This window comes from Bos indicus, chromosome 5 (genome assembly GCF_029378745.1).
Source record: "Bos indicus isolate NIAB-ARS_2022 breed Sahiwal x Tharparkar chromosome 5, NIAB-ARS_B.indTharparkar_mat_pri_1.0, whole genome shotgun sequence".
NCBI lineage: Eukaryota > Metazoa > Chordata > Mammalia > Artiodactyla > Bovidae > Bos > Bos indicus.
Window position 1 is genome coordinate 111,728,111 of NC_091764.1, and position 26,193 is coordinate 111,754,303.

The window sequence follows — 26,193 nt, forward strand, 5'->3', positions numbered from 1 at the left end:
ACATTTGTAGTTAATAATTTTTGAAATGAAACAATGAAAATGAATAAAGCAAAACAGACAAAAACATTGAAACAAATAGTAAAACAAGATTCTTGGACCCTGTGTGGACTGAATTTATCCATGTTAATCTTTTCCCACAGGACCAAAGTTAAAGCCACTGTTGCTATATTTCACAAAATAAAATCTGACGAAAAACAATATCTGTCCAGTGTTTCTTATTCACGTTTCTGAGTACAATTTTTATTCTTTAATTTACCTGTATCCCAGAGATTATAAACATCTGTTTGCCCTTCTGACAACCGCGCCGTTGATGAGACAATGGAAGTAGGAATTATCGGCAAAACTGGCTTTGGATCATCCTCACAAAATAACATCAGGTCCTTATGGAAAGCAAAAGAGAACACGAAAGTAGAAAAAAATTAATCCCATTGCTCCAATTTGCTACAGCAAATGGACAATTTACGTAGACACAATGTGTCTGTATGTGCTAACATTATCATACATTTGGATTGAAAATTAGCACAGAAGTTATCTACACTTGGGTGTCCACTGAGCGTTGAGTGGTTTTCTACCCTTAAAAATCCCCTCTCCCTGCAGCAATGTGGCTGGACCAAGAGAATATTATGCTTAGTGAAATGTCAGACAGAGAAAGACAAATATTGTTCGACATCACTTACATGTGGAATATTAAAATAATGCAAATAAATGTATATGCAAAACAGACTCTCATATATAAAAAACAACTAACGGTTACCAAGAGAAGAGGCAAGGCGGAGGGGCATACTACGAGCATGGGATTAAGAGATGCCAACCACCATGGATAAAACAGACAAGCAACAAGGATATATTGTGATAGCACAGGAGATGACAGCCATTGTCTTGTAATAACTTTTAATGGAGTATATCTGTAAAAATACTGGATTACTATGCTGTAGTCCAAAATTAACAAAATATTTTAAATCAACTATACTCCAATTAATATAAATAAATAAGTAAAAAAGCAATCTGTACCTTCTAAGTATGAAAAAAATTGCTCTTTGCTACCTAGTGCAGATAAGCAATGATTTCTCTGAGGGATTAACTTTCCCTACCACTTCTTGAGCATCCTTAGAACTTACTATCTCAGAGGCAGATTCTGTTTTAAAGTTACCTGTGTGTGTCTTTTATCCATGTTTAAAATTTTAAACTTTTTATCACGGAGTAAAGAAAGCAGACAATAATCCAGTCAAGTAGGTTAAACAAGAATCAACTCAACCAGTCTTGTTTCATTTGTATCTTTACCACTTCCCATCTATTTTATTTTGAAGCAAATCTTAGATATATCACTTATTTCAATATGTATCTCAAATGATAAGAACTCTAACAATAATAGTTGTGTTTACACCTATAAAAGATAATGCTGTGAAAGTGCTGCACTCAATATGCCAGCAAATTTGGAAAATTCAGCAGTGACCACAGGACTGGAAAAGGTTAGTTTTCATTCCAATCTCTAAGAAAGGCAACGGCAAAGAATGCTCAAGCTACTGTACAATTGCATTCATCTCACATGCTAGTAAAGTAATGCTCAAAATTTTCCAAGCGAGGCTTCAACAGTATGTGAACCGTGAATTTTCAGGTGTTCAAGCTGGATTTATAAAAGGCAGAGGAACCAGAGATCAAATTGCCAACAGCCATTGGATCACTGAAAAAGCAAGAGAGTTCCAGAAAAACATCTATTTCTGCTTTGTTGACTATGCCAAAGCCTTTGACTGTGTGGATCACAACAAACTGTGGAAAATTCTGAAAGAGATGGGAATACCAGACCACCTGACCTGCCTCCTAAGAAATCTGTATACAGATCAGGAAGCAACAGTTAGAACTGGACATGGAACAACAGACTGGTTCCAAATCGGGAAAGGAGTACGTCAAGGCTGTATATTATCACCCTGCTTATTTCACTTATATGCAGAGTATATCATGAGGAACGCTGGGCTGGAAGAAGCATAAGCTGGAATCAAGACTACAGGGAGAAATATCAATAACCTCAGATTTGCAGATGATACCATCCTTATGGCATAAACCAAAGAACTAAAGAGGCTCTTGATGAAAGTGAAAGAAGAGAGTGAAAAAGTTGGCTTAAAACTCAACATTCAGAAAACTAAGATCATGGCATCTGGTCCCATCACTTAAGGTAAATAGATGGGGAAACAGTAGAAACAGTGAGAGACTTTATTTTTCTGGGCTCCAAAATCACTGCAGATGGTGACTGCAGCCATGAAATTAAAAAGATGCTTGCTCCTTGGAATAAAAGCTATGAGCAACCTAGACAGCATATTAAAAAGCAGAAACATTACTTTGGCAACAAAGGTCCGTCTAGTCAAAGCTATGGTTTTCCAGTAGTCATGTATGGATCTGAGAATTGGACTATAAAGAAAGCTGAGTACAGAGGAATTGATGCTTTTGAACTGTGGTGTTGGAGAAGACTCTTGAGAGTCCCTTGGACTGCAAGGACATACAACCAGTCCATCCTAATGGAGATCAGTCCTGAATATTCATTAGAATGACTGATGCTGAAGCTGAAATTCCAATACTTTGACCACCACCTGATGTGAAGAACTGACTCATTTGAAAAGAGCTGGGAAAGACTGAAGGCGGGAGGAGAAGGGCATGACAAAGGATGAGATGGTTGGATGGCATCACTGACTCAACGGACATGAGTTTGAGTAAACTCTGGGAGTTGGTGATGGACAGGGAGGCCTGATGTGTTGCAGTCCATGGGGTTGCAAAGAGCTGAACACGACTGAGCGACTGAACTGAACTGATGAACGTCACAATAACTCAATGTCATCAATAATGATAAACTGTTCAGACTTTCAATTTAACACAACTGTCATAAATAGGTTTTTCTACAGCTTGTCTGGAGAAGGATCCAAACAAAGTCTTCACAGTGGGATTGGATGACTTGTCTTTCTTCCCCCATGAATAGGGGAAAATGTTTTTTTCAGTAATTACTGAGGCATAATTAACAAACAGTAAAATGCAAAACTGTAAGTATAAAGCTCAATAACTTAATATTCTGTGTATACTTAAGTAATCACATTTCCTTCACTCCAGAAAGTTCTCTCAAGGTCCTTTCCTGTTGATACCATCCTCTCATCACCAGTAAAGAGTATTATACTTTATACCACCATCAATGTTTGCCTGTTCTTGGACTTCATATAAACGTAGCCATACATTACGTATTCTTTTGTATCTGATTCCCACTGCTTAACATAGTATTTGTGAGATTCATCCATGTTTTGGGTGTATTGGTACTTTTTTCTGTAAAAAGTATAACACTGTATGAAAATATCACAATTTGTTTATCTGCTCTCCTGCACATGGACATTTTGGTTGTTTCCACATTTCAGCTATTATGAATAAAGCTCTATGGACATTCTTGCATGAATCTTTTTGTGGACAACTGTATTTGTTACTCCTGGATATCTACACGGGAGGAGAATGGCTCAGTCATAGAATAGATTTATTTTTAACATCTTTAGAAACTGTCAAACCATTTTCCAGGTGATTTGCAACTTTTTATAATTCATCAATATTCTGAAATCATTGTATATTCACATTCAGTTGTAAGAAATAATACAGAGAGATCTTGTGTGTCCTTTACACAGTTTCCCCTATAAGTAACATTGTGCGAAATTATAGAACAAAATCATATTCAGGATATTGACATTGTTATGGTCAAAATACACACGATTTCCATCACCATAAGTCTCCTTCCTGATGCTTTTTTTTATTACCATGCCCTGCTCCCAACAGCTACTAGTGTGTTCATTTCTGTAATTCTGACATTTGAAGAATGTTATATAAATGGAATCATACAGGATGTAACCTTTGGAGATTGGTTTTTTTCACCTGGCATAATTCCCAGAGAGTCATCCAAGTTGTTGCATGCATCAATAACTTGTTCCTTTTTATTGCCAAGCAGTAAAGGCAAAGTGGTTGTCTGAGGAGGCTTTACAAATAGCTGAGGAAGAGAAGCAAAAGGCAAGACAAAAAGGGAAAGATACACCCAACTGAATGCAGAGTTCCAGAGAATAGCAAGGAGAGATTAGAAGCCTTTCTTCAATGAACAATGCAAAGAAATAGAAGAAAACAATAGAATGGGAACGACTAGAGATCTCTTTAAGAAATTCGGAAATGTCAAGGGAACATGTCATGCAAGAATGGGCACAATAAAGGACAGAAATGGCAAGGATCTAACAGAAGCAAAAGAGGTTAAGAAGATGTGGCAAGAATACACAGAAGAATTATACAAAAAAGGTCTTAATGACACGGATAACCACAATGGTGTGGTCACTCCCCTAGAGCCAGACATACCGGAGTGTGAAGTCAAGTGGGCCTTAGGAAGGATCAAAGCTAGTGGAGTGATGGAATTCCAGCTGAGCTATTTCAAATCCTAAAAGATACTGCTGTTAAAGTGTTCCAATCAATATGTTAGCAAATTCGGAGAACTCAGCAGTGGCCACAGGACTGGAAAAGGTCAGTTTTCACTTCAATCCCAAAGAAAGGCAATGCTAAAGAATGTTCAAACTACTGTACAATTGTGTTCATTTTGCATGCTAGCATGGCTATGCTCGAAATCCTTTGAGCTACGCTTCAGCAGAACTTCCAAATGTACAACGTGGGTTTCCAAGAGGAAAGGAACCAGTGATCAAATTGCCAACATTCGCTGGATCATAGAGAAAGCAAGGGAATTCAAAAAACATCTACTTCTACTTCATTGATTACGCTAAAGCCTATGACTATGTGGATCACAACAAACTGGAAATTTTTTGAGATGGGAATACCAGACCACCATACTTGTCTCCTCAGAAACTTGTATGCAGGTCAAGGAAGCAACAGTTAGAACTGGACATGGAACAACTGATTAGTTTAAAATTGGGAAAGGAGTAGGCCAAGGCTGTATATCATCACCCTGCTTATTATTTTCTAATGTAGAGTTCAGTAGATAAATCATGTCTAATTCTTTGTGACCCTATGGACTGCAGCATGCCAGGATCCCCTGTCCTTCACTCTCTCCCCCAGTTTGCTCAAATTCATGTCCATGGAGTTGGCGATGCCATCTAACCATCTCATCTTCTGTCACTCCCTTCTCTTCTTGTCCTCAGTCTTTTCCAGCATCAGGGTCTTTTTCACTGAGTCAGATGTTCATATCAAGTGGCCAAAGTATTGGAGCTTCAACTTCAGCATCAGTCCTTCCAATCAATATTCAGGGTTGATTTCCTTTAGGACTGACTGGTTTGATCTCCCTGCAGTCCAAAGGACTCTCAACAGTCTTCAGGGTATATCATGCAAAATGCCAGGCTGGATGAATCATAAGCTGGAATCAAGATTGCTGGGAGAAATATCAATAACCTCAGATATGCAGATAATATCACTCTAATGGCAGAAAGTGAAGAGGAACTAAAGACACTCCTGATGAGGATGAAAGAGGACAGTGAAAAAGCTGGCTTGAAATTCAACATTAAAGAACAAAAATTATGGCATCTAGTCCCATCACCTCATGGCAAATAGAAGGGGAAAAAGTGGAAGCAGTGACAGATTTTATTTTCTTGGGATTCAAAATCACTGTAGATGGTGACTGCAGCCATGAAATTAAAAGACACTTGCTCCTTGGAAGGAAAGTTATGACAAACCCAGACACAGTACTAAAAAGCAGAGACATCACTTAGCCAACAAAGGTCTGCATAGTCAAAGCTACGGTTTTTCCAGTAGTCAAGTACGGATGTGAGAGTTGGACCATAAAGAAGGCTTAGCACGCAAGAATTGATGCTTTTGAACTGTGGTGCTGGAGAAGACTCTTGAGAGTCCCTTGGACAGCAAAGAGATCAAAGCTGTCAATCCTAAAGGAAATCAGTCCTGAATATTCATTGAAAGGACTGATGCTGAAGCTGAAGCTCCAGTACTTTAGCCACCTGATGCAAAGAGCTGATATTGGAAAAGACCCTGATGCTGGGAAAGATTGAAGGCAAAAGAAGGGGGTGAAAGAGGATGAGATGGTAAGGTAGCATCACCAACTCCATGGACATGAATTTGAGCAAACTCTGAGAGAGAGTGGAGGACAGAGGAGCCTGACATGGTGCAGTTCATAGGATTTCCCAGGCAAGAATACCGCAGTGGGTTGCTATTTCTGTCTCCAGAGGATCTTCCTGAGCCAAGGATCAAACACATCTCTAAATCTGCACTGGCAGGCAGATTCTTTACCACTGTACCACCTGGGAAGTTCAGGACCCATGGACAAGACCAAATGTGTCTTTCTTTCTATGATCACAATATCACAATCTTATAGAAGTCCAATTTTAATGTAGTCAAATTCTGCTCTAGATATGGCATCTAGATATGAAGTTGGAGAAGGAAATGGCAACCCACTCCAGTGTTCTTGCCTGGAGAATCCCAGGGATGGGGGAGCCTGGTGGGCTGCCGTCTATGGGATCGAACAGAGTCGGACACGACTGAAGCGACTTAGCAGGAGCAGCAGATATGAAGTTATTTTTAGAAATACTTTCTCTAGTCTAAGACTTTATAAAATGTCACCCCAGCTTTTTATTTCAAGAGACTATTTTTTAGATTAGTTTTAGGTTCATAGCAAATTTGAGAGAAAGCTATAGAGATTCCCCTGTATATCTCTATAGTCCGTGGGGTCACAGAGTTGGACATGACTTAGCAACTAAACAACCACCACCGCCAACAACAACCATAGTTCCTGGCACAGAGCTCCGAAAACCCTTGGAATTTCCTGGGTGATAGGAGTATCTTTTGTTCTAATGAAGGGACTCTTGGCGGGTTCTTCAAGGCTTCAAAATGGGGACTGGCCATGAGAAAGCTCAAGCCATGGTTAGACACTTGAAACTTTCAGCCCTAACCTTCCAAGAAAGGAGGTGGGTTGGAGATTCAGTTAATGATCGATCATGCTTATATGATGAAGCTTCCACTAAAAAATCCTAGGTACATAGTACAAAGAACTTCTGGGTTGGTGAACACAACTGCATGCTGGGAGACTGGTACACCCAATTCCGTGGCTACAGAAGCTCCTGCACACAAAATGGCTTTGGGTGCATTTTTCAATCTCAGCTTACATATTTCTTCATCTGCCTGTTCATTTGTGTTCTTTATATGTTCTTTATTATATAATAAACCGATAAATGTAACTTTCCCGGACTATGTAAGCAAATACTGCTAAAAGCTGTTTTATCAAATGATCGAACCCCAGGAAGGGGTCACTGGGACGTGGATTTATAGCGGCCAGCCAAAAGTATGGGTGCCAACCTGGGACCTGCAATTGGATCTGAAGCGGAGGCGGGGGGAAGAAGTGCTGTGGACTGAGCCCTTAGCCTGTGGGATCTGATGCTGTCTCCAGGAGAAAGCATCAGAAATAGATTAAATTGTAGGCCATCCAGCTGTCAGAGAATTCCCTGAAGTATAGAAAACCCATGTCTCTGACGTTAGAAGTGGAATGTGGTAGCAGTATGACAGTAAAGGCGAAACATGGGTGGGGTGGGGGTGGGTGGTGGATAATGTGTTTTTATTTTTAAAAGGCAAAAAAAAAAAAAGCCATAAATAAAGTAAAAAATCAAATGAATGACAAAGGATTAATCTACAGAATACATTAATATAAGCAGCTCATACAGCTCAACATCAGGAAAACAAACAGCCCAGTGAAAAAAGGGGCAAAGACCTAAACCGACATTTCTCCGAAGAAGACATACAGATGGCCAATAAACACATGAAAAGATGCTCAACATCACTCATTATTAGATAAAAGTAAATCAAAACTACAATGAGGTATCACCTCACACCAGTCAGAGGGGCCATTATCAAAAAATCTACAAACAATAAATGCTGGAGCGGGTGTGGAGAAAAGGGGACCTCTTGCTCTGTTGGTGGGAATGTAAATTGATAAAGCCTCTATGGAGAACAGTATGGAGATTCCTTAAAAAACTAGAAATAAAACTACCATATGACCCAGCAGTTCCACTACTGGGCACATACCCTGAGGAAACAAGAATTGAAAAAGACACTTATATCCCAATGTTCATCACAGCACTATTTACAATAGCTAGAACATGGTAGCAGCCTAGGTTTCCATTGACAGATAAATGGATAAAGAAGTTGTACATATATAATGGAATATTACTCAGCCATAAGAAAGAATGCATTTGAGTCAGTTCTAATGAGGTGGATAAACCTAGAGCCTATTATACAAAGTGAAATAGGACAGAAAGAAAAAAACAAATATTGTATATTAACGCATGTATATGGAATTCAGAAAAGTGGTGCTGATGAATCTCCATGCAGGGCAGTGGTGGAAATGCAGACATAGTGAGCAAAGTTGTGAACACAATGAGAAGAAGAGGATGGGATGAATTGGGAGAGCAGCACTGAAACATATACATTCAGTTCAGTTCAGTCGCTCAGTCGTGTCTGACTCTTGGCGACCCCATGAATTCCAGCACATCAGGCTTCCCTGTCTATCACCAACTCCTAGAGTTTACTCAAACTCATGTCCATTGAGTCGGTGATGCCATCCAACCATCTCATTCTCTGTTGTCCCCTTCTCCTCCTGCCCTCAATCTTTCCCAGCATCAGGGTCTTTTCCAATGAGTCAGCTCTTTGCATCAGGTGGCCAAAGTATTGGAGTTTCAGCTTCAGCATCAGTCCTTCCAATGAATATTCAGGACTGATTTCCTTTAGGATGGACTGGATGGATCACCTTGCAGTCCAGGGGACTCTCAAGAGTCTTCTCCAACACCACAGTTCAAAAGCATCAATTCTTCAGTGCTCAGCTTTCTTTATGGCCCATATTTTACCATATGTAAAATAGAGAGCTAGTGGGAATTTGCTGTATGATGCAGGGAGCTCAAATCCGGTACTCTGTGACAACGTAGAGGGCTAGGATGGGATGGGAGGTGGGAGGGAGGTTCAAGAGGTAGGGGCCATTGTACCTATGGCTGGTTCATGTTGATGTATGGCAGAAACCAACACAACACTGTAAAGCAATTATCCTCCAATTAAAAATAAATAAATTTTAAAAAATCAAGTGAAAACTAAAAATGATTAGATAAAGGACCAGATAATGGGTTAAATATTTAACAGACAAATAGCTCTAGTAACTGATAAAGAAAAAGATAGAAACCAAGTGGAAAAATGGGCAAAAGACATGAATTAATAAATAAATAAAAAGAAACACAAAGCCCAATAAACACGTGGTAAGTTGTTCAAACTTACAATTAAGATAAAAGAAATTTAAACAAGATTTTTCTACCTTTTAGATTGACAAAGATGTAGAAATTTGATAATACTCAGTATATACAAAGATGAGGGGATACACTTTTGGTGGATATAAAGTGGTGCAACTTTTGGGAGGACAATTTGGCAGTACTTTTCAAAACTAAAAATAAATATAACCTTTCAGCAATTCCACTTTTGGGACAGCATCATAAAAATGCATGTACAAGGTTGTTATTGCAACACTGCTTTTAATAGACAAAAACATTAAAAAAATCCCAAAATGATTACCAACAGGGATGGGTTAAATAAATTAAGATTAATTTATACATCAAGAATACAACATAAGATAAATAAGTTCTTACCCTTTTATATTGTTTAAACTTTTCTCAGTATTTTCTAATTTAAAAAGAATAAAAATATAAAAATGGAAACAAATGACTTTTAAGCACAAAGCAAAGATGCAAAAAAGAGGTAAAAGGAAGATGAATTAACATAATTAGAATAAGTATAATGTTCATTTCTCTAACAGCTTTGACATGTTCAAATTTTTGCAAATATCATAAATGATATATGTTAATAGACTCAAGAATAAAAATTGTTTACTCTTCACTTAATAAATAATAAACAGAGGCAGTAAGAAATAAACATTTTTCTTCTGTCACTAGCGATTTAGTAACTCAGAACTACACTGAAGGCTTTGGTCAGCTTTAATTTTGTGTGAACCAATTTATAGCATCCCTAACTGTTGCTATGGAAACAACTGAGAGCCAAAAAAATCATAACCTCATTGTTGGATCTTCTCAAGTAGGAAAAGAGGAAGGTCTTTTGAGCTGATGAAAAGCTACAAATAGCCTTACTAATTAGCAAATTTAATAATAAAAATTCTGGACAGTATGCAAAGACAGAACTCATCCATGTCTAAGTGTCATAAATTTAAAGGCTTTCTCTAGTTTTGAATGTATCAGAGGCAAGTACTATTCGGTTTTGAAAGTCCTATTCTGTTCAGAATTTTACTTACTGCTTTTAGATCATTTTTGCATTTGTAGAAAGAGAATAGTTAAAGAAGTTGCTATTAAAAGTTTTTAAAAGATTTTTTAAGTACCCCTCATTCTGCCAAAGCAATCAACAATATCATTTCTTTCTCATTCTGTATTAAGAACATGAGAATTTTAATGTAGATGCAGGACATTTGGCAACAACAATTAGATTTACTATTCATCTTGGTAGGTTTTGTCTTCTGCTACAAGAGAAGATTACTGAAGAGGACATGCTGGATTGCATCAAGTATTCTTGACAGTAATAACAGCAATGTTTGTCAATGGGATGACGGAAGAGTGTTCTGACATAGTCATGCTTTGAAAAAGGAAAATCTAGCTTTAAACTTCGAGAGATGGGCACCATTTTCTGCTCATGGATATAAGATGTGAAATGATGTAAATCAATTACAGTGGATTCCTCTAAAGAAAAAATAATAATGATGAGAATTTAAAGACTGATATTAAAAAAAAAAAAAAAAAAAACCCAGTAGGTGACATTTTATGTCTTTGTGAGACTCCATAGCATATAAGATTATTCAAGTCTATTCTCTCCCTTAAAAGCCAGCAGCAGCAAATAAACTGATGGCAAATTTTAAAATCATTTTGACTTAACCTCATAACTTTGAAAATAACCTATAGATTTTCAATCTGTGGGCTACTTTGCAATTAAGATACAGTGGAATTTTAATCCTATGCACTTTTCTGAGCTACTAGAAAATCAGGTAAATCCGATACCTAGTGGCTAGGGGGAAAAGGCTGGGAACAGAAGACTAGGAAATAGTTCCAACCCCCTCATAAGACCTCCAGCAAAATCCTGAATGAAGCACTCAGAGCAGGAGGCCGAACAAGCCTCTATCACAGGAAAAGAGGGGAAGGGCACTAACATTGACTGTCTCCTCATTCATGCACTTCATTTTCATTAACACAAAGTGGGCAACTGAGGATTCAATAATGGACCAGAAAAGTCTCCAAAGCTCTAGAAACGGACCTTTCTTTCTAGTAGGAGAAATACATAAAACAGAAAAACGAACGAATGAGACAATTTCATAGGGCCTTGACTGGAACAGATTTCCAGTCAAAATGGTTCTACTTGATCATACTGCAGGGATATGTGTTCTCCAAACACAGAGCAACGGAAAAGAAAAGAGAAAAGTGTGAGAATTAAAGGCATCATCATGCTAAAGGACAAGACGAACATCTTCACAGATGAGAGCATGAATGCAAACACATGACAGTGAGGAGGTTGAAGCTGTGGATCTTTGAGTGAAAAAAAAAAAAAAAAAGAGAGAGAGAAAGAGAGAAAAAACCAGAGGGTCAGTTCCAGAGGGGTAAATACAGATTTAAAATGATCATCGAGGACAGGAGTGCTGAACATGGGCTGACTGCTTAAAATGATGCCTGGGCATTGGGCTCCCCTACTTACAAAGGAACCTGAAATAATTAACCTGGCATCAGTCATGGCCTTGGACTCTGGCTTCTCAAAGTATTACACAAGTGGGTTCGAGAGGACACAGACTAAACTTCACCAGCAACTGAGCCACAGTATCCCTTGGTCTGGAGACTGGATCTGGAGTATCTCTGACATGAGTGAAAGAAAGGGGCTGTCCTCTGAAGGGAGTGCCTCCAGTGAGTGCAGAAACCCTGAGCAGGTGAGAAGAATCCGTGGGACTGAGCAGGCAGGCTTGAGAAGACACTTCTTCACCCTTCCTCTTCCAATCCCCTGGGGCAGGTGGTTTACCACTGGAGTACCTCCCTTTAAAGCTGCTTCTTGGGGTGCTAAGGATACAGACCTAATCCGAGGCACTGATCCTCAGAATGAGCAATGATTAACTCTGGTATTCTTGGACGGAGAGGGGAGGGGAAGGACATGTTCTCCATCCTGCAGTCCACTTCTCCCCCATCTCACTTAAGTTGACAGAGCTGACACGGACTAAGGTCTGACCTCTAGCAGTCCTAGACAAAGCAGCCATAATCTCGAGGGGTTAACAGTCATTTGAGGACCAAAACGATTTTAAAAAAACACTGAATTACAGGTTTTGTCAAAGTATAGATATTAGAAAAGATGGACCAAGAACTTAAAGTCAGTATACAAACTAAAATAAATAAAGGGATAAGCAATATGTAACAGGAATAAACACAATAAAAAGAATGAAATAGAAACATTAAATATCAAATGTAAAAACAGAATGTGGAAACAGAGAACACAGTCAGGATAAACAGTGGAATGGATTCGCCGAGAACAAATATCAAACTGGAAGATCAGACTGAGAAACTCTACATGAAGAAAAAAGAAACCATTAAATTGAGTTTATAAAGAAAACTGAAGAGATATGAAGGTAGAAATAGAATTACTAATATTCAGATAAGAAGAGCTCAAGAAAGAGAGAAAAATAAAAATAAACAGTAGGAAATATTTGAACCAGAGATAACTGTCTCAGAATTAAATAGAGGTGAGAGATTGTCCATTGGAGAGTCTCGCAGGGTGAGAAAGAAGAGAGATAAGGAAAATCTACACTTAAACACTTAGAGTAAAATTTCAGTCTTTTCAACAATGGTGTTGAAACAATTGGATATCAGTAGAGAAAAATGTTTTTTTTTTTTTTTATCTCAACTATACTTCACACCTTACACAAAAATTAAACCAAAATAGATCAGAGATATAAATGTAAAACATGAAACTATAAAGCTTTTAGAAGAAAACAGAGGATAAAACCTACATGATCTTGGGATAGACAAAGAGCTCTAAGATACAACACCAAAAGCATGATCCATAAAGTAAAAAATTGATAACCTGGACTTCACTAAAATTTAAAACTGTTGCTGGAAAGCTGGGTGAAATGTACTTGGGCCTCTGTACTATTTCTGCAACATCCTATAAGTCTATAATTACTTCACAATAAAAAATGTTTACATGAATAGAGGAAGATGGACTCTTTGATAAATTCAATATTATTTATCCATGAGTGCATGCTCTGTTGCTTAGTCATGTCTGACTCTGCAGCCCCATGGACTGTAGCCTGCCAACCTCCTCTGTCCATGGGATTTTCCAGGCAACAATACTGAAGTGGGTTGCCATTTCCTCCTCCAGAGGATCTTCCCAATCCAGGGATCAAACCTGTGTCTCCTGCATTGGCAGGCGGATTCTTTACAAGACAGCCACCTGGGAAGCCCTTGCTTACCCACAGGGCGTGCAAATAAAATAAAATAAGACCCCTATCTTAACACTATATAGTAAAATTCTAGAGTGCATAAAGTGCTTCCCTTGTGGCTCAGCTGGTAAAGAATCCGCCTGCCAGGCAGGAGACCTGGGTTCGATCTTTGGGTTGGGAAGATCCCCTGGGGAAGGGAAAGGCTACTCACTCCAGTATTCTGGTCTAGAGAATTCCATGCACTATGTAGTCCATGGGAGTCACAATGAGTCAGACACAACTGAGCAACTTTCACTTTCATTTAGAAGAAAAAATAAGAGACTTTTCTTATATTAGGATAAAAAATTTTTTTCTTAAGATTTTTTAAGACACAAAGTATAAAGGAAAACTTTGTTAATAAAATTTTGAATAACAGAAGGTATCAAAAGCAAAGTTAAAGGAAGATAGTTTCTCTTCCCTGAGGCTCGAAAAAGAAAGAAAACAAAATTTCCCTTCAGGGCTCCAGAAAGAAATACAGCCCTGTAGACACCTGGATTCTAGCCCAGTGATCCCTGGGTCAGACTTCTAACCTACAGGACTGTCAAATGCCACTTTTGTGTTGACTTAAGGCACTAGGCTTCTGGGAACTTGTTAGAGCAGCAATAGGAAACCACGGTGACGACTCACCTCTGTCGATTTCCAAGCATTAATCTTGATGGGTGTTTCCTGGGACAAGACAGTTCCACTGGGCACCTCCATGTCTTGACACTGCTCTTGTTTCTGTCCTGCCTTGGAAGTGTTTTCTGTCAACAACATAAAGCTAAGATTTTACTTTGACAAAAAAGTAGTCATGTTTTCACACTGGCTCACAATTTTTCAGTTAATCACTTCTGACGATCCATTTTGTCTACAAAACATTATGCGCCAGTGGTAACCAATGAGTATTAATCATTTAATATATCCCTTTATCATAACTGACAAGTTTGGACAGATTTTAAAAATACAGCTTCATTTCTAGCCCTTTCTCCCATCAATGATTCTATTTTACAGTTTTATTATTTGAATCATTTAAAAAATAAGGTATAATATAGAAAACAGAGTTTGAAAATGTGAAAATTACTCAAATGAAATTCTAGCAAAGCAGGAGTAACATCTATAATTATTTTAATACTTAAAAGAACTTTATTACTATGGTGTGAATTTCATGTGTTCTAGGCAAAAGTAATCAGAAATATACAGGTTTTTTGAGAAAAAGAAACTTTAAACAAATTTTTTATTTGAAAAATTTAAAGAAAAAGAACATGCCAATGAAGATAAGCTATTTTTGTTTATATCTATTTGCTGAATTTAATGATTTTTGTAGTCAGTATCACTTTCCTTCCTATGTTAAGTACTATGTAAATGAAAGTATTAGAATCAACTATATCCCAGCATGTTATTGGGCACCACAAAAAGTCTAAGAATCTATCTTCAAAGTAGTATACACACTTCAGGGGGTATTTAAAGACTTCCCAAGGGTTAGGTGGGCATCAGTTCAGTTCAGTTCAGTCGCTCAGTCGTGTCCGACTCTTTGCGACCCCAGCACGCCAGGCCTCCCTGTCCATCACCAACTCCTGGAGTTCACCCAGACTCACGTCCATTGAATCAGTGATGCCATTCAGCCATCTATTCCTCTGTCGTCCCCTTCTCCTCCTGCCCCCAATCCCTCCTAGCATCAGAGCCTTTTCCAATGAGTCAACTCTTCACATGAGGTGGCCTAAGTACTGGAGTTTCAGCTTCAGCATCATTCCTTCCAAAGAAATCCCAGGGCTGATCTCCTTCAGAATGGACTGGTTGGAGCTCCTTGCAGTCCAAGGGACTCTCAAGAGTCTTCTCCAACACCACAGTTCAAAACCATCAATTCTTCAGCACTCAGCCTTCTTCACAGTCCAACTCTCACATCCATACATGACCACAGGAAAAACCATAGCCTTGACTAGATGGGCCTTTGTTGGCAAAGTAATGTCTCTGCTTTTGATTATGCTATCTAGGTTGGTCATAACTTTCCTTCCAAGGAGTAAGCGTCTTTTATTTTCATGGCTGCAGTCACCATCTGCAGTGATTTTGGAGCCCAGAAAAATAAAGTCTGACACTGTTTCCACTGTTTCCTCATCTATTTCCCATGAAGTGATGGGACCGGATGCCATGACCTTCGTTTTCTGAATGCTGAGGTTTAAGCCAACTTTTTCATTCTCCACTTTCACTTTCATCAAGAGGCTTTTTAGTTCCTCTTCACTTAAGACAGCTATAAAGGATGTAACTTTCAGATCCGCAAGTTTTGTATATATTCTTACCAAAAACTGACCTGCCTGAGAATGCAGCTATGCAGAAGCATCTGGCTAGTTCTTTTCCTCCTCCTTTCATAATCAATTTTCTCCCACTTTACAAAGAAAGACATTTTCTTCACCCACCTAATTATGGAGCATCTTCCCTTCAGCTACAAGAATAAGAATCTCCGAGGCACCAAACAATAGTAAAAAAGACTGGTGTAGGGAAGCTTCTTTTCTTCAAGGCATGAAAAACCCAAAGCACAGCTTCAAAGTTTGTCCCGTCTTACACGTATTTCTTTCTCTCAGAAAGCATGGCATAAGTCACGGGCCTTTGGGGCCACACCAGGATGTGTGGTACTCAGATGTATCACAGTATGGAGAAGCAGGACAGTGTCCTCTTGCTTCCCACCCCCTGGTACTGTCAAAGAATGCGTCATTCCTGGGGAAGAGTCCCAGAAGAGAAGAGCAAAGAAATCATCGGGCATAGAAGCACCTCATTCCACCAGCGCAACACACTCAGGGCAAGCCTTTGTGGTGGTGGTGGTGTCGTCACTAAGCCGTGTCTGACTCATATGACCCCATGGACTGGAGCCTGCCAGGCTCTTCTGTCCATAGGATTCTCCAGGCAAGAATACTGGGGTGGCTTCCCATTTCCTTCTCCAGAGGATTTTCCCGACCCAGGGATCAAACCTGGATCTCCTGCATTGCAGTCAGAATCTTTACCGATTGAGCTATGAGGGAAGCCCTAAGGGGAGTTCCACCAATGCAACACGCTTGGGCAAGGCTTTGTGCCTTAGCTTTGAGAGTGTTAATACAACCAGTGATGGCTGTTTCCATGTGTATTTAAATAAAGTAAAATGTTTTCCTGAAAGGAAGTTTAAATCTGATTTGACTGGTTGTTTTGACAATGAGGACCAGCTTTGTAAACTATGTAAATATGATAAATATTTTCCAGTAATTGAATGAAACAAACCTGCAGTTCTGAAGATTTGATGAAAATTCATTTAAAGCATATGACACACACAAAGAATCATTTCTCAGAAACATTTGTGTTGACAGGTACATTGCAATTAGTGTTTTTATTTTTCCCACACATTCTGAGTATATTGGGTTACCTTAATGTGTAACCAGTATAATTGATAGTCATTTGATACATTTTAGCGAAAGTTTTTTGGTATTATTCCCAGAAATTGAGAACATAAATTGCTCCCAGTGACTGTTTAACAAGTCTTTTCCTAAGTAGGCTGTTTCCAATCCTTTGCTTTCAACAATGAAGAAAGACCTAATCATGTTAACAGTTGACAAGTGATGGAAAACATTTTTATAATAAATCACTGTATAATTCTGGGCATATTACTTGGAAAGAAATCATAGAATTGATTGACACTGCTATAATAAAACACCTTCTATTCCCACCGACAATTTTATGTGAACAAGTCTTCTCAGCATTTATATCTATAAAAATGTAAAACAGAAACAGAATTTTCATTGAACCTTGTTTATTTCAAGCAATAAGTAATATTCACATGTGGTAAATGAACAGTTTCATGTAGTTCATAAAAAACATGTCCTTCCAATAAAATTTTATTCTTTATGTTTAATAAGTATTTATAAAAATGTATAATACATTTATGTGGTTGTGATTGACTGTGTACTAAAAATAATTACAATGATAAGTCAATCTAAAGGGACTATTTTTCCACTTAAAGCCTCTGGTTGCAGACAATTTAGAAAAATAATCACAATTTATATACATATTTCACGTAGAGAAGGCTTTCAAGCATAAGCATACTTTCTGTTAGGAAAAATTCTGTGAGATGTGAAATAGAAATATGACTTCAAGGAGAAAAGAGAATGATACAAAATTTCTAACAAAGAAGACCATGCATTTTTTTAAAATGAACGATTACAGATATCAATCACAATAGTATCTATATTCCTTTGCTGCTGCTAAGTCGCTTCAGTCGTGTCCGACTCTGTGCGACCCCATAGACGGCAGCCCACCAGGCTCCCCCGTCCCTGGGATTCTCCAGGCAAGAACACTGGAGTGGGTTGCCATTTCCTTCTCCAATGCATGAAAGTGAAAAGTGAAAGTGATGTCACTCAGTCCTGTCCGACTCTTAGCGACCCTATGGACTGCAGCCCACCAGGCTCCTCCGTCCATGGGATTTTCCAGGCAAGAGTACTGGAGTGGGGTGCATTGTCTATATTCCTTTAGATGCTCTTAAAAAACTCATGAAACACTTCTGATTGTTTTCTTGTCTTTAAAGTCAATATTTTGAATTATATCCTTTGCATTTGCTATAGCTAAGACAGAATTTCACATGTCAATTAAAAATATTTAAGGGGGTATATAATTTTTCAAAATCATTTTAAGAGTTATACAAGAAAAATAGCCTGATTTTTGCCTTCAAAATGTTTACAGACTGACTAGTGAGGTAAGTCTAAAATACGGACTTATAGGAAACAATTAGAGGAAAACAATTACAGGCCAAACTTTCTTAAAATAACTTTCACTGGAAAAGACCCTGATGGTGGGAAAGATTGAGGGCAAGAGGAGAAGGGGACAACAGAGGATGAGATGGTTGGATGGCATCACTGACTTGGGGGACATTACTTTGAGCAAACGCAGGGGGATAGTGAAGGACAGGGAAGTCTGGCGTGCTGCAGTGCACGAGGTCACAAAGAGTCAGACATGACTCAGGGACTGAACAACAACAACAATGAATAGATATTCTAAGGAAAAAATAATCAGTGTGCCCCAGAGTAATCAGAAAGAGCCTCAAACTGGAAGGAAAATTTGAACAAGGCTTTGATGGACAGCTAGGATTCTGATAAATACAGAGGAGAAATGATTCCAAGCAGAAGGAACTCCATAGGCAAAAGGAGCAAGTATGGTATAAGCCAAAGATGCTGAAGAACACAAATTTTGCATTTATGGCTCTAACTTTTCATTTTCTTATAACTTTATCCAAAAATTAATCATTAAAATGAGCTTATTTTGGACTTAGAGATTCTATAACTAATCCTGGCAAACAGCAGTAATTTGAGGTTTAGATCATCTATGGACTTTCAAGTGATTTAATGAAGATCTATACTATCAGTCTTTGAGCATTCAGCAACTTATTATCCTTGAAATGATATGGACTTAAGTTTTAGACATCCCAGAAGTTGTTGTAGTTCAGTTGCTCAGTTGTGACCAACTCTTTGCAATCCCATGGACTGCAGCATGCCAGGCTTCTCTGTCCTTCACTGTCTCCCAGAGTTTGCTCAAACTCATGTTCACTGAGTCAGTGATGTCATCCAACCATCTCATCCTATGTCACCCCCTTCTCCTCCTGCCCTCAATCTATCCCAGCATCAGGGTCTTTTCCAATGAGTTGGTTCTTTGTATCAGGTGGCCAAAGTATTGGGAGCTTTAGCTTCAACATCAGGCCTTCCAGTGAATAGTCAGGGTTGATTTCCTTTGATCTCCTAGCAAGCAGTTCAAGGGACTCTCAAGTGTCTTCTCCATCACCGCAATTTGAAAGCATCAATTCTTTGGTGGCACTCAGCCTTCTTTATGGTCCAGCTCTCACATCTGTACATGACTACTTTAAAAACCATAGCTTTGACTATACAGACTTTGTCGGCAAAGGGATGTCTCTGCTTTTTAACATGCTATCTAGGTTTGTCCTAAGTTTTCTTCCAAGGAGCAAGTGTCTTTTAATTTTGTGGCTGCAGTCACCATCCACAGTGATTTTGGAGCCCAAGAAAATAAAATCTGTCACTGTTTCCACTTTTTCCCCATCATTATTTCCCACGAAGTGATGAACGTTCATTTTTGAACGTTGAGTTTTAAGCCAGCTTTTTCACTCTCCTCCTTCACTTTCATCAAGAAGCTCTTTAGCTCCTCTGCAGTTTCTGCCATTAGAGTGATATCATTTGCATATCTGAGGTTGTTGGTATTTTCTCCTGGCAATTTTGATTCCAGCTTGTGTGTCTTCCAGCCCAGTATTTCACATGATGTACTCTGCATATAAGTTAAGTAAGCAGCATGTCAAAATACAGCCTTGACATACTCCTTGCATGTATATTAAATAATCTTATGGGGCAAGAAGGCAGGCAGAATACAGTGAGTCTACAGAAATCCATTTAGATTTTTTTTTTTTTAGTATCAGCACAACATTGCCAGTGAAGTGTGTTTAATTAAATTAGGTGATTACACAACATTGCTTTCTGGGTTTTCACAATCAAGTAGAGGGGGAGAACACACAGCACACATTTAGCTCCCTAGTGGAAATGAAGTACCTTGTATATCACAAGCTATTTATGAATTGAGACTGTGAAGTCACAGCCAAGGAGGACCAGTATGTGAATGAGAAACCTCAAAGGAAAAAGTCAAGATGTTGCAGGAAGTGATGCTATTGAGTCATTCAAAGATGAGCGCTTAGATACCGAGGCTGTAGTTACTTGGCAGAAACAATCTAGAGAGAAGCTATAGATCTCATTGAGCCTGTATCACTCAGATAATAACACAAAGCAGAACTGGTGAAGCTTGTGATACTTCTCAGATAAGATATCAAACTGATGTTCAAACTATCAGACAGTGACAACGCCACTGCGCATTTTGGAGTTGAAATGCTCCGTGAGTGCACAAATTGTTCTATGTATTATTTAGCATCTAATAGACACTTTGGCTATGTATTAATAGTGTCCTTTTAGGTGTAATTGAAGTAAACTAAGTCACTTACCTAACAAACTTAACTTTTAAAAATATGATTTAATTATTATTAGCATTTTTGGCTGTGGTGGGTTTTTGTTGCTGCTCACGGGCTTCCTCTAGTTGTGGTGAGCAAGGGCTACTCTTTGATGCAGCACTCTGGCTTCTCACTGCAGTGGCTTCTCTTGTTGCAGAGCACAGGCTGTAGGTGTGAAGGCTTCAGTGGCTCCAGTGCGGAGGCTCAGTAGTTGCGGCTGGTGGGCTCTGGAGCACTGGCTCAGTAGTTGTGGCACATGGGCTAAGTTACTCCTTGGCATGTGGGATCTTCCTGGACCAGGGATTGAACCTGTGTCCTTTGCATTGCAAGGCAGATTCTTAACCACTGGACCACCAGGGGAGCCCCCAAAATTAACTTTTAAAAATGAACAAGTGCATCAATCATAGAAAATGAAGAACTGATAAGGTTTCAAAGCCTCATGGTGATTAAGATTATCACGAGTTTGGAACCTTAACAATTTTAATATCATGGAGCAGACTGATAGAAAAGATGCAAGAATAGTACAAAGACTTCTCATCCAGAGCCGCCAATTGTTAACATTTTGCTTTATAATTCTTTCCTCATTTATGTACATATCATTGTCCTATATCCTGAGTCTCGAGGCAAAGTCACTGCTGTAGGTTGGGTTCCCCAGGAAACAAGACTTTGAGACTCAGATTTGTATGAGGGGGATTCATTAGGAAACACTCTCAGAAACCACATCTAGAGTAGGGAAGGAGGCAGGCCTGGGCCAAGGGAGAAACTGAACTGCAGTGCGCTTGCAACAGAGCTCTTGGCCAATCCTCCTGGGAGCTCTGGGGCTGGAACAGCCCTTCACAGTTGTCCTGCCTTGAAGCAAGGTGGCTGGCCCATATCCACAAGTCATTGAAAGTAGGTTCTTTTAGGGATGGGGCAGAACTTTAGGCAGAAAGGTTTTCTTCAGTTGTAGGGAGTTTGAAGAGAACTCAGCCGAGACCCCTCTTGCGCCAGCTCCCCCAGCAGCTGACGGAATAAGTGCCTTGATTTTGAAGCAGGAATCTGGGAAACACCACAGCATCCACTACAGACACCACCTCTGTGATTTCACTTTACTACTGTATTTACTCAGGACAAATGCTTCAGAGGGACAGTTTCTAGAAGCCACCTACACTGCTTATCACTACATCTTCAAACTTCCCATGTGGAGCAGTGGTAAACTGCTATCTGCCAATGCAGGAGATGCAGGTTCAGTCCCCGGATAGGGAAGATCCACTGGAGTATGAAATGGCAACCCACTCCAGTATTCTTGCCTGGGAAGTATCACGGACAGAGGAGCCTGGCAGGCTACAGTCCAGGGGAGTCACAAAGAGCTGGACACAACTGAGTGGCTGAGCGTGCACATCTTCAAGCCAGAAAGGGTGCATCAAATCCTTCTCAATCTTGGAACCTGTCCGACTTTTTCTTCTAACACCAGCAAGAGCAGGGTGCCCTAACCCCTGCTCTGTTAGGAACAGGCTGCACAGCAGGAGGTGAGTAAGCTAGTGAAGCTTTAGCTGCCACTCCCCGTTGCTCTCCATCACCCACTACTGCCTGAACCATCCCCTCCCCATGGAATTTAGCTGCCACTCCCCACTGCTCTCCATCACCCACTACTGCCTGAACCATCCCCTCCCCATGGAATTTAGCTGCCACTCCCCACTGCTCTCCATCACCCACTACTGCCTGAACCATCCCCTCCCCATGGAATTTAGCTGCCACTCCCCGTTGCTCTCCATCACCCACTACTGCCTGAACCATCCCCTCCCCATGGAAAACTGCCTTCCACAGAACTGGTCCCCGGGGCCAAAAAGGTGGGGGATCATTGAGTGAGAGAAAATTCTGCTTATAAGGGGTTCATGTGATTAGATTAAGCCCACCTGAATACTCCCTTTTTTGACATATAATGTAACATAATCATGGGAGTGATAATTCATCATAATTCACAGGTTATCCTTACATTCAAAAGAGGTGGATGAAACTGGAGCCTATTATACAGAGTGAAGTAAGCCAGAAGGAAAAACATAAATACAGTATTCTAACGCATATATATGGAATTTAGAAAGATGGTAACAATAACCCTGTGTATGAGACAGCAAAAGAGACACTGATGTATAGAACAGTCTTATGGACTCTGTGGGAGAGGGAGAGGGTGGGAAGATTTGGGAGAATGACATTGTAACATGTAAAATATCATGTAAGAAACGAGTTGCCAGTCCAGGTTCGATGCACGATACTGGATGCTTGGGGCTGGTGCACTGGGACGATCCAGAGGGATGGTATGGGGAGGGAGGAGGGAGGAGGGTTCAGGATGGGGAACACATGTATACCTGTGGTGGATTCATTTTGATGTTTGGCAAAACTAATACAATTATGTAAAGTTTAAAAATAAAATAAAATTAAAACCAAAAAAAAAAAATAAATAAATAAAAATAAAAATAACATTTCAAAAAAAAAAAAAAAAAAAAAGAGGGGGTTCAACAAAGGTAAGGGTCATTGAGGTCTATTCACAGAATTCTGCCTACCACAGTAGTCAAATTTACAAATACTTTAAAAAATAGTATTTAATAGTTTGCGCTTTTCTTGGTTTAAGAAATCCTTCCCTATTCCAATGTGGAAAAGATATTCTATATTTTCTTCTAAACATTCTGAAGTTTTGCTTTTTCACCTTTAAGTCCTTAATTCCTCCAGGATGCATTCTTGTGTGGGCTTCCCTGGTGGCTCAGATGGTAAAGAATCTGCCCGAAATGTGAGAGACCTGGGTTTGATCCCTGGGTTCGGGAAGATCCCCTGAAGAAGGGAATGGAAACCCACTCCAGTATTCTTGCCTGGAGAATCCCATGGACAAAGGAGCCTGGTGGGCTACAGTGCATGGGGTTGCATAGAGTCAGACAGGACTGAGTGACTAACATACACACACACACACACACACACACATTCTTGTGCACAATATGAGACAGAGACCTAATTATACTTTTCCCAGCATGGATAAATGAATGTCCTGGTACTGTTAAGCAGTTCATCCTCCCCCCACCATGTGAAACACCACCTCGGTCATACGCTAAGATAACACAGTTGTACAGGCTTGTTTTCAGGGCTCTATCGTTGGCTCCACTGGCCAAGCACCTATCCCTGCATCACTACCACACTGCCATGATCAGAGCTCTTTGTTCTTGTGATCTAGAAAGGCAAGCCCTCCATCTTATTCTTCTTCAGGAACATTTTGGATATGCCTGACCTTTTGCTCCTTTCGGATGAGTTCTGGAATTAGCTGATCAAACTCCATGTTTAAAATCCTTTTGGGACTTTGATTTTAAATGTAGTCAATCAGTGATTCTCAACTTGGGGCAATTTTTGTCCCCAAGAGACATCTGACCACATCTGCAGACATTTCTGGTTCTCACAAAGAGAAGGGGTGTGAGATAATAGCATCTAGTGGGTATAGGCCAGAGATAAGCCTCAGCAACCTACATTGCACAGGGCGGTCCCCACATCAAAGCGTTATCTGGCTTAAAATGTCAATAGTACCAGGCTTTAGAAACCCTCCACTAAATTTGTGCAATTTGGAGACAACTGATACTTACTATTTTTTAGACTTTCAATAAAAAATACATATATATATTTCATTATTTAAGTTTTTAGAAGATCCTTGGAGACTTCCCATACCTCTGGTGAGTCCAGAAATGTCTCAGTATATAATTTCTAGTCTTTAATTATTGTGCAATAAATGAGTTTCTTGGAGCTCCTCATAAGTGTTATTACCAGAAGCAGACCTGAAATATCGTCAGTGAAACTTAGCGTTAGCACAATTCCATTTTTATAGAAAGTTTCTCTCTAGTTATTCATCTTCATACGTATTTGTATGGATGGATGGTTAGCAAGATGCCTAGAATTTACATTCATCTGGTATCAATTATGGCTATTTCTGAGTGATTGGATTGGAAGTGATTGATGCTTTTCAGTGGGTCTATTTTTTTTTTACAAGAATAAGGTGGTTTTTCTGAAACAAAAGAAGAAAAATAATAGGACTAGAAGCAAATATTCTAAGATGTGAATAGTGGTTGGTTTAGGGTGGTAGAGGTATAAGCTGCTGTTTCTTTTTTGTATATTTATTTTTAAATTTTAAAAAAATCACTGCTTAAACATTCATCAGTGTAAATGTCTTAGTAGCAATCACACTTGAACCACACACTCTGCAGCTGAGACTGTGATAAAGCCACCAAATATGGCTCTACATCAACTCTCCATAAATATAAAGTTCACTGTGGGAAAATGCTGGTGGTTTTTCTGTTTTTGATGCATGTACTGTTTGTTTATCTTTGTGGTGGGTCTCCACTGCTCTGCACGGGCCTTCTCTCGTGGCAGCAAGTGGGGGCCACTCCCCAGTCGTGGTACGTGGGCTTCTCACTGCAGTGACTTCTCTTGCTATGGAGCACGGCCTCTAGGCACACAGGCTTCAGTAACTGTGGTGTACAAGCTCAGGACTTGTGGTTCGCAGGCTCTAGAGCACAGGCTCAGTGGCTGTGGCACACAGGCTTAGTTGCAACACGTGGAATCTTCCCAAACCAGGGATCGAACCTGTGTCCCTTGCATTGGCAGGCAGACTCTATCCATTGTGACAGCAGGGAAGTCCAACATGGGTGTTTTTGCTTATTAAAGTATGACAGCTGCTTTGAATTCTAACTTTTGGTTCAACAGGAATCATGCAATTTTTAGGGAAATATTTCCATGATGTGAAATGTTATTACATTTAACACAGGCCAGAGCAATCCTTCTCTGATACAGGTCAAGTTCCACTGCAAAGAATAGTACCGCTAAAGAGCTCTTTATAGAAGACCTGATGATCCACAGAGGTAATGCTTTGCTGGTCTAGCTGTAAGCAATGTCTCCGGTGATAGTTTTTATAATTATTACCTCTGAGGAAAGGCCCTAACTCTGATGCTTACAGCTCAGAAAAGCTGAGTTATCACTGTGCTTTATACAGCTTTCTGTCTTGCCATCAAGCAGCACTTATCCTTCAGCTCATCTCTTCCTTCAAACAACAAAATCATCTAAATAAAAAATACCCAAGCTATCCACCCGAATTAAAACATGAGGAAAACATCCAGGAATAGGAGAAAAGGAGTAGAAGCAGCGGTGTGTGTATAACACCTTCTCTGAAGTATCTTTTTTCCCTTGCTAATTCACCACAAAGAAGTGAGGCACAGCTGTTTCAGCTCAGGATCCTAAAGCCAGGGTATCAGATTTCTAGCAATGCATTCAATTTTACATTTCATTATAACTAAATAATTCAGAAGCATCTTTAAATTCCTTCTGATGGAAATTTACCCTTATGAAACTATAATTTGCCTTCATTTTCTCTGACTCAAATGTTAGAGTCATTTTCGATTTCTGTCTTTCTTCTCCAATATATCATCTATGTATCCATTCCCTCTCTATATTCTGTCTTTAAACATTACCTTTTCCTCATTTCAATAACCTTTGAGCAGGTCCTAGATTCAAACAACTGTCTCCTAGAAAGCTTCCCTCCAATTTGTAGCTCCTTCATTTCTACACAAAGCAATAAGAATTATCTTCCACCAACAGCTGTTTTCAGTAATAAGAAAGCTAAGTTCTGTGACTAAGCTGAACGTCCCTTCTGTTCTCCAAGGCCTACTATGGATCCTTCTTGCTAGTTGTATCAAACAAATTTCCAAAT

At 39.4% G+C, this 26,193-nt stretch overlaps 1 protein-coding gene across 1 annotated transcript in view; it reads right to left on the reverse strand.

The window, feature by feature from the left end:
* ENTHD1 (ENTH domain containing 1) overlaps positions 1–26,193 on the reverse strand; it is a 92,128-nt gene that overhangs the window by 41,577 nt on the left and 24,358 nt on the right. Inside the window, exons 4-5 of the mRNA XM_019960162.2 lie at positions 14,120–14,235; positions 257–380 (exon numbers count right to left, since the gene is read on the reverse strand). Coding sequence (XP_019815721.2) covers positions 257–380; positions 14,120–14,235 — 240 coding nt within the window. The remainder of the gene's footprint in view (positions 1–256; positions 381–14,119; positions 14,236–26,193) is intronic.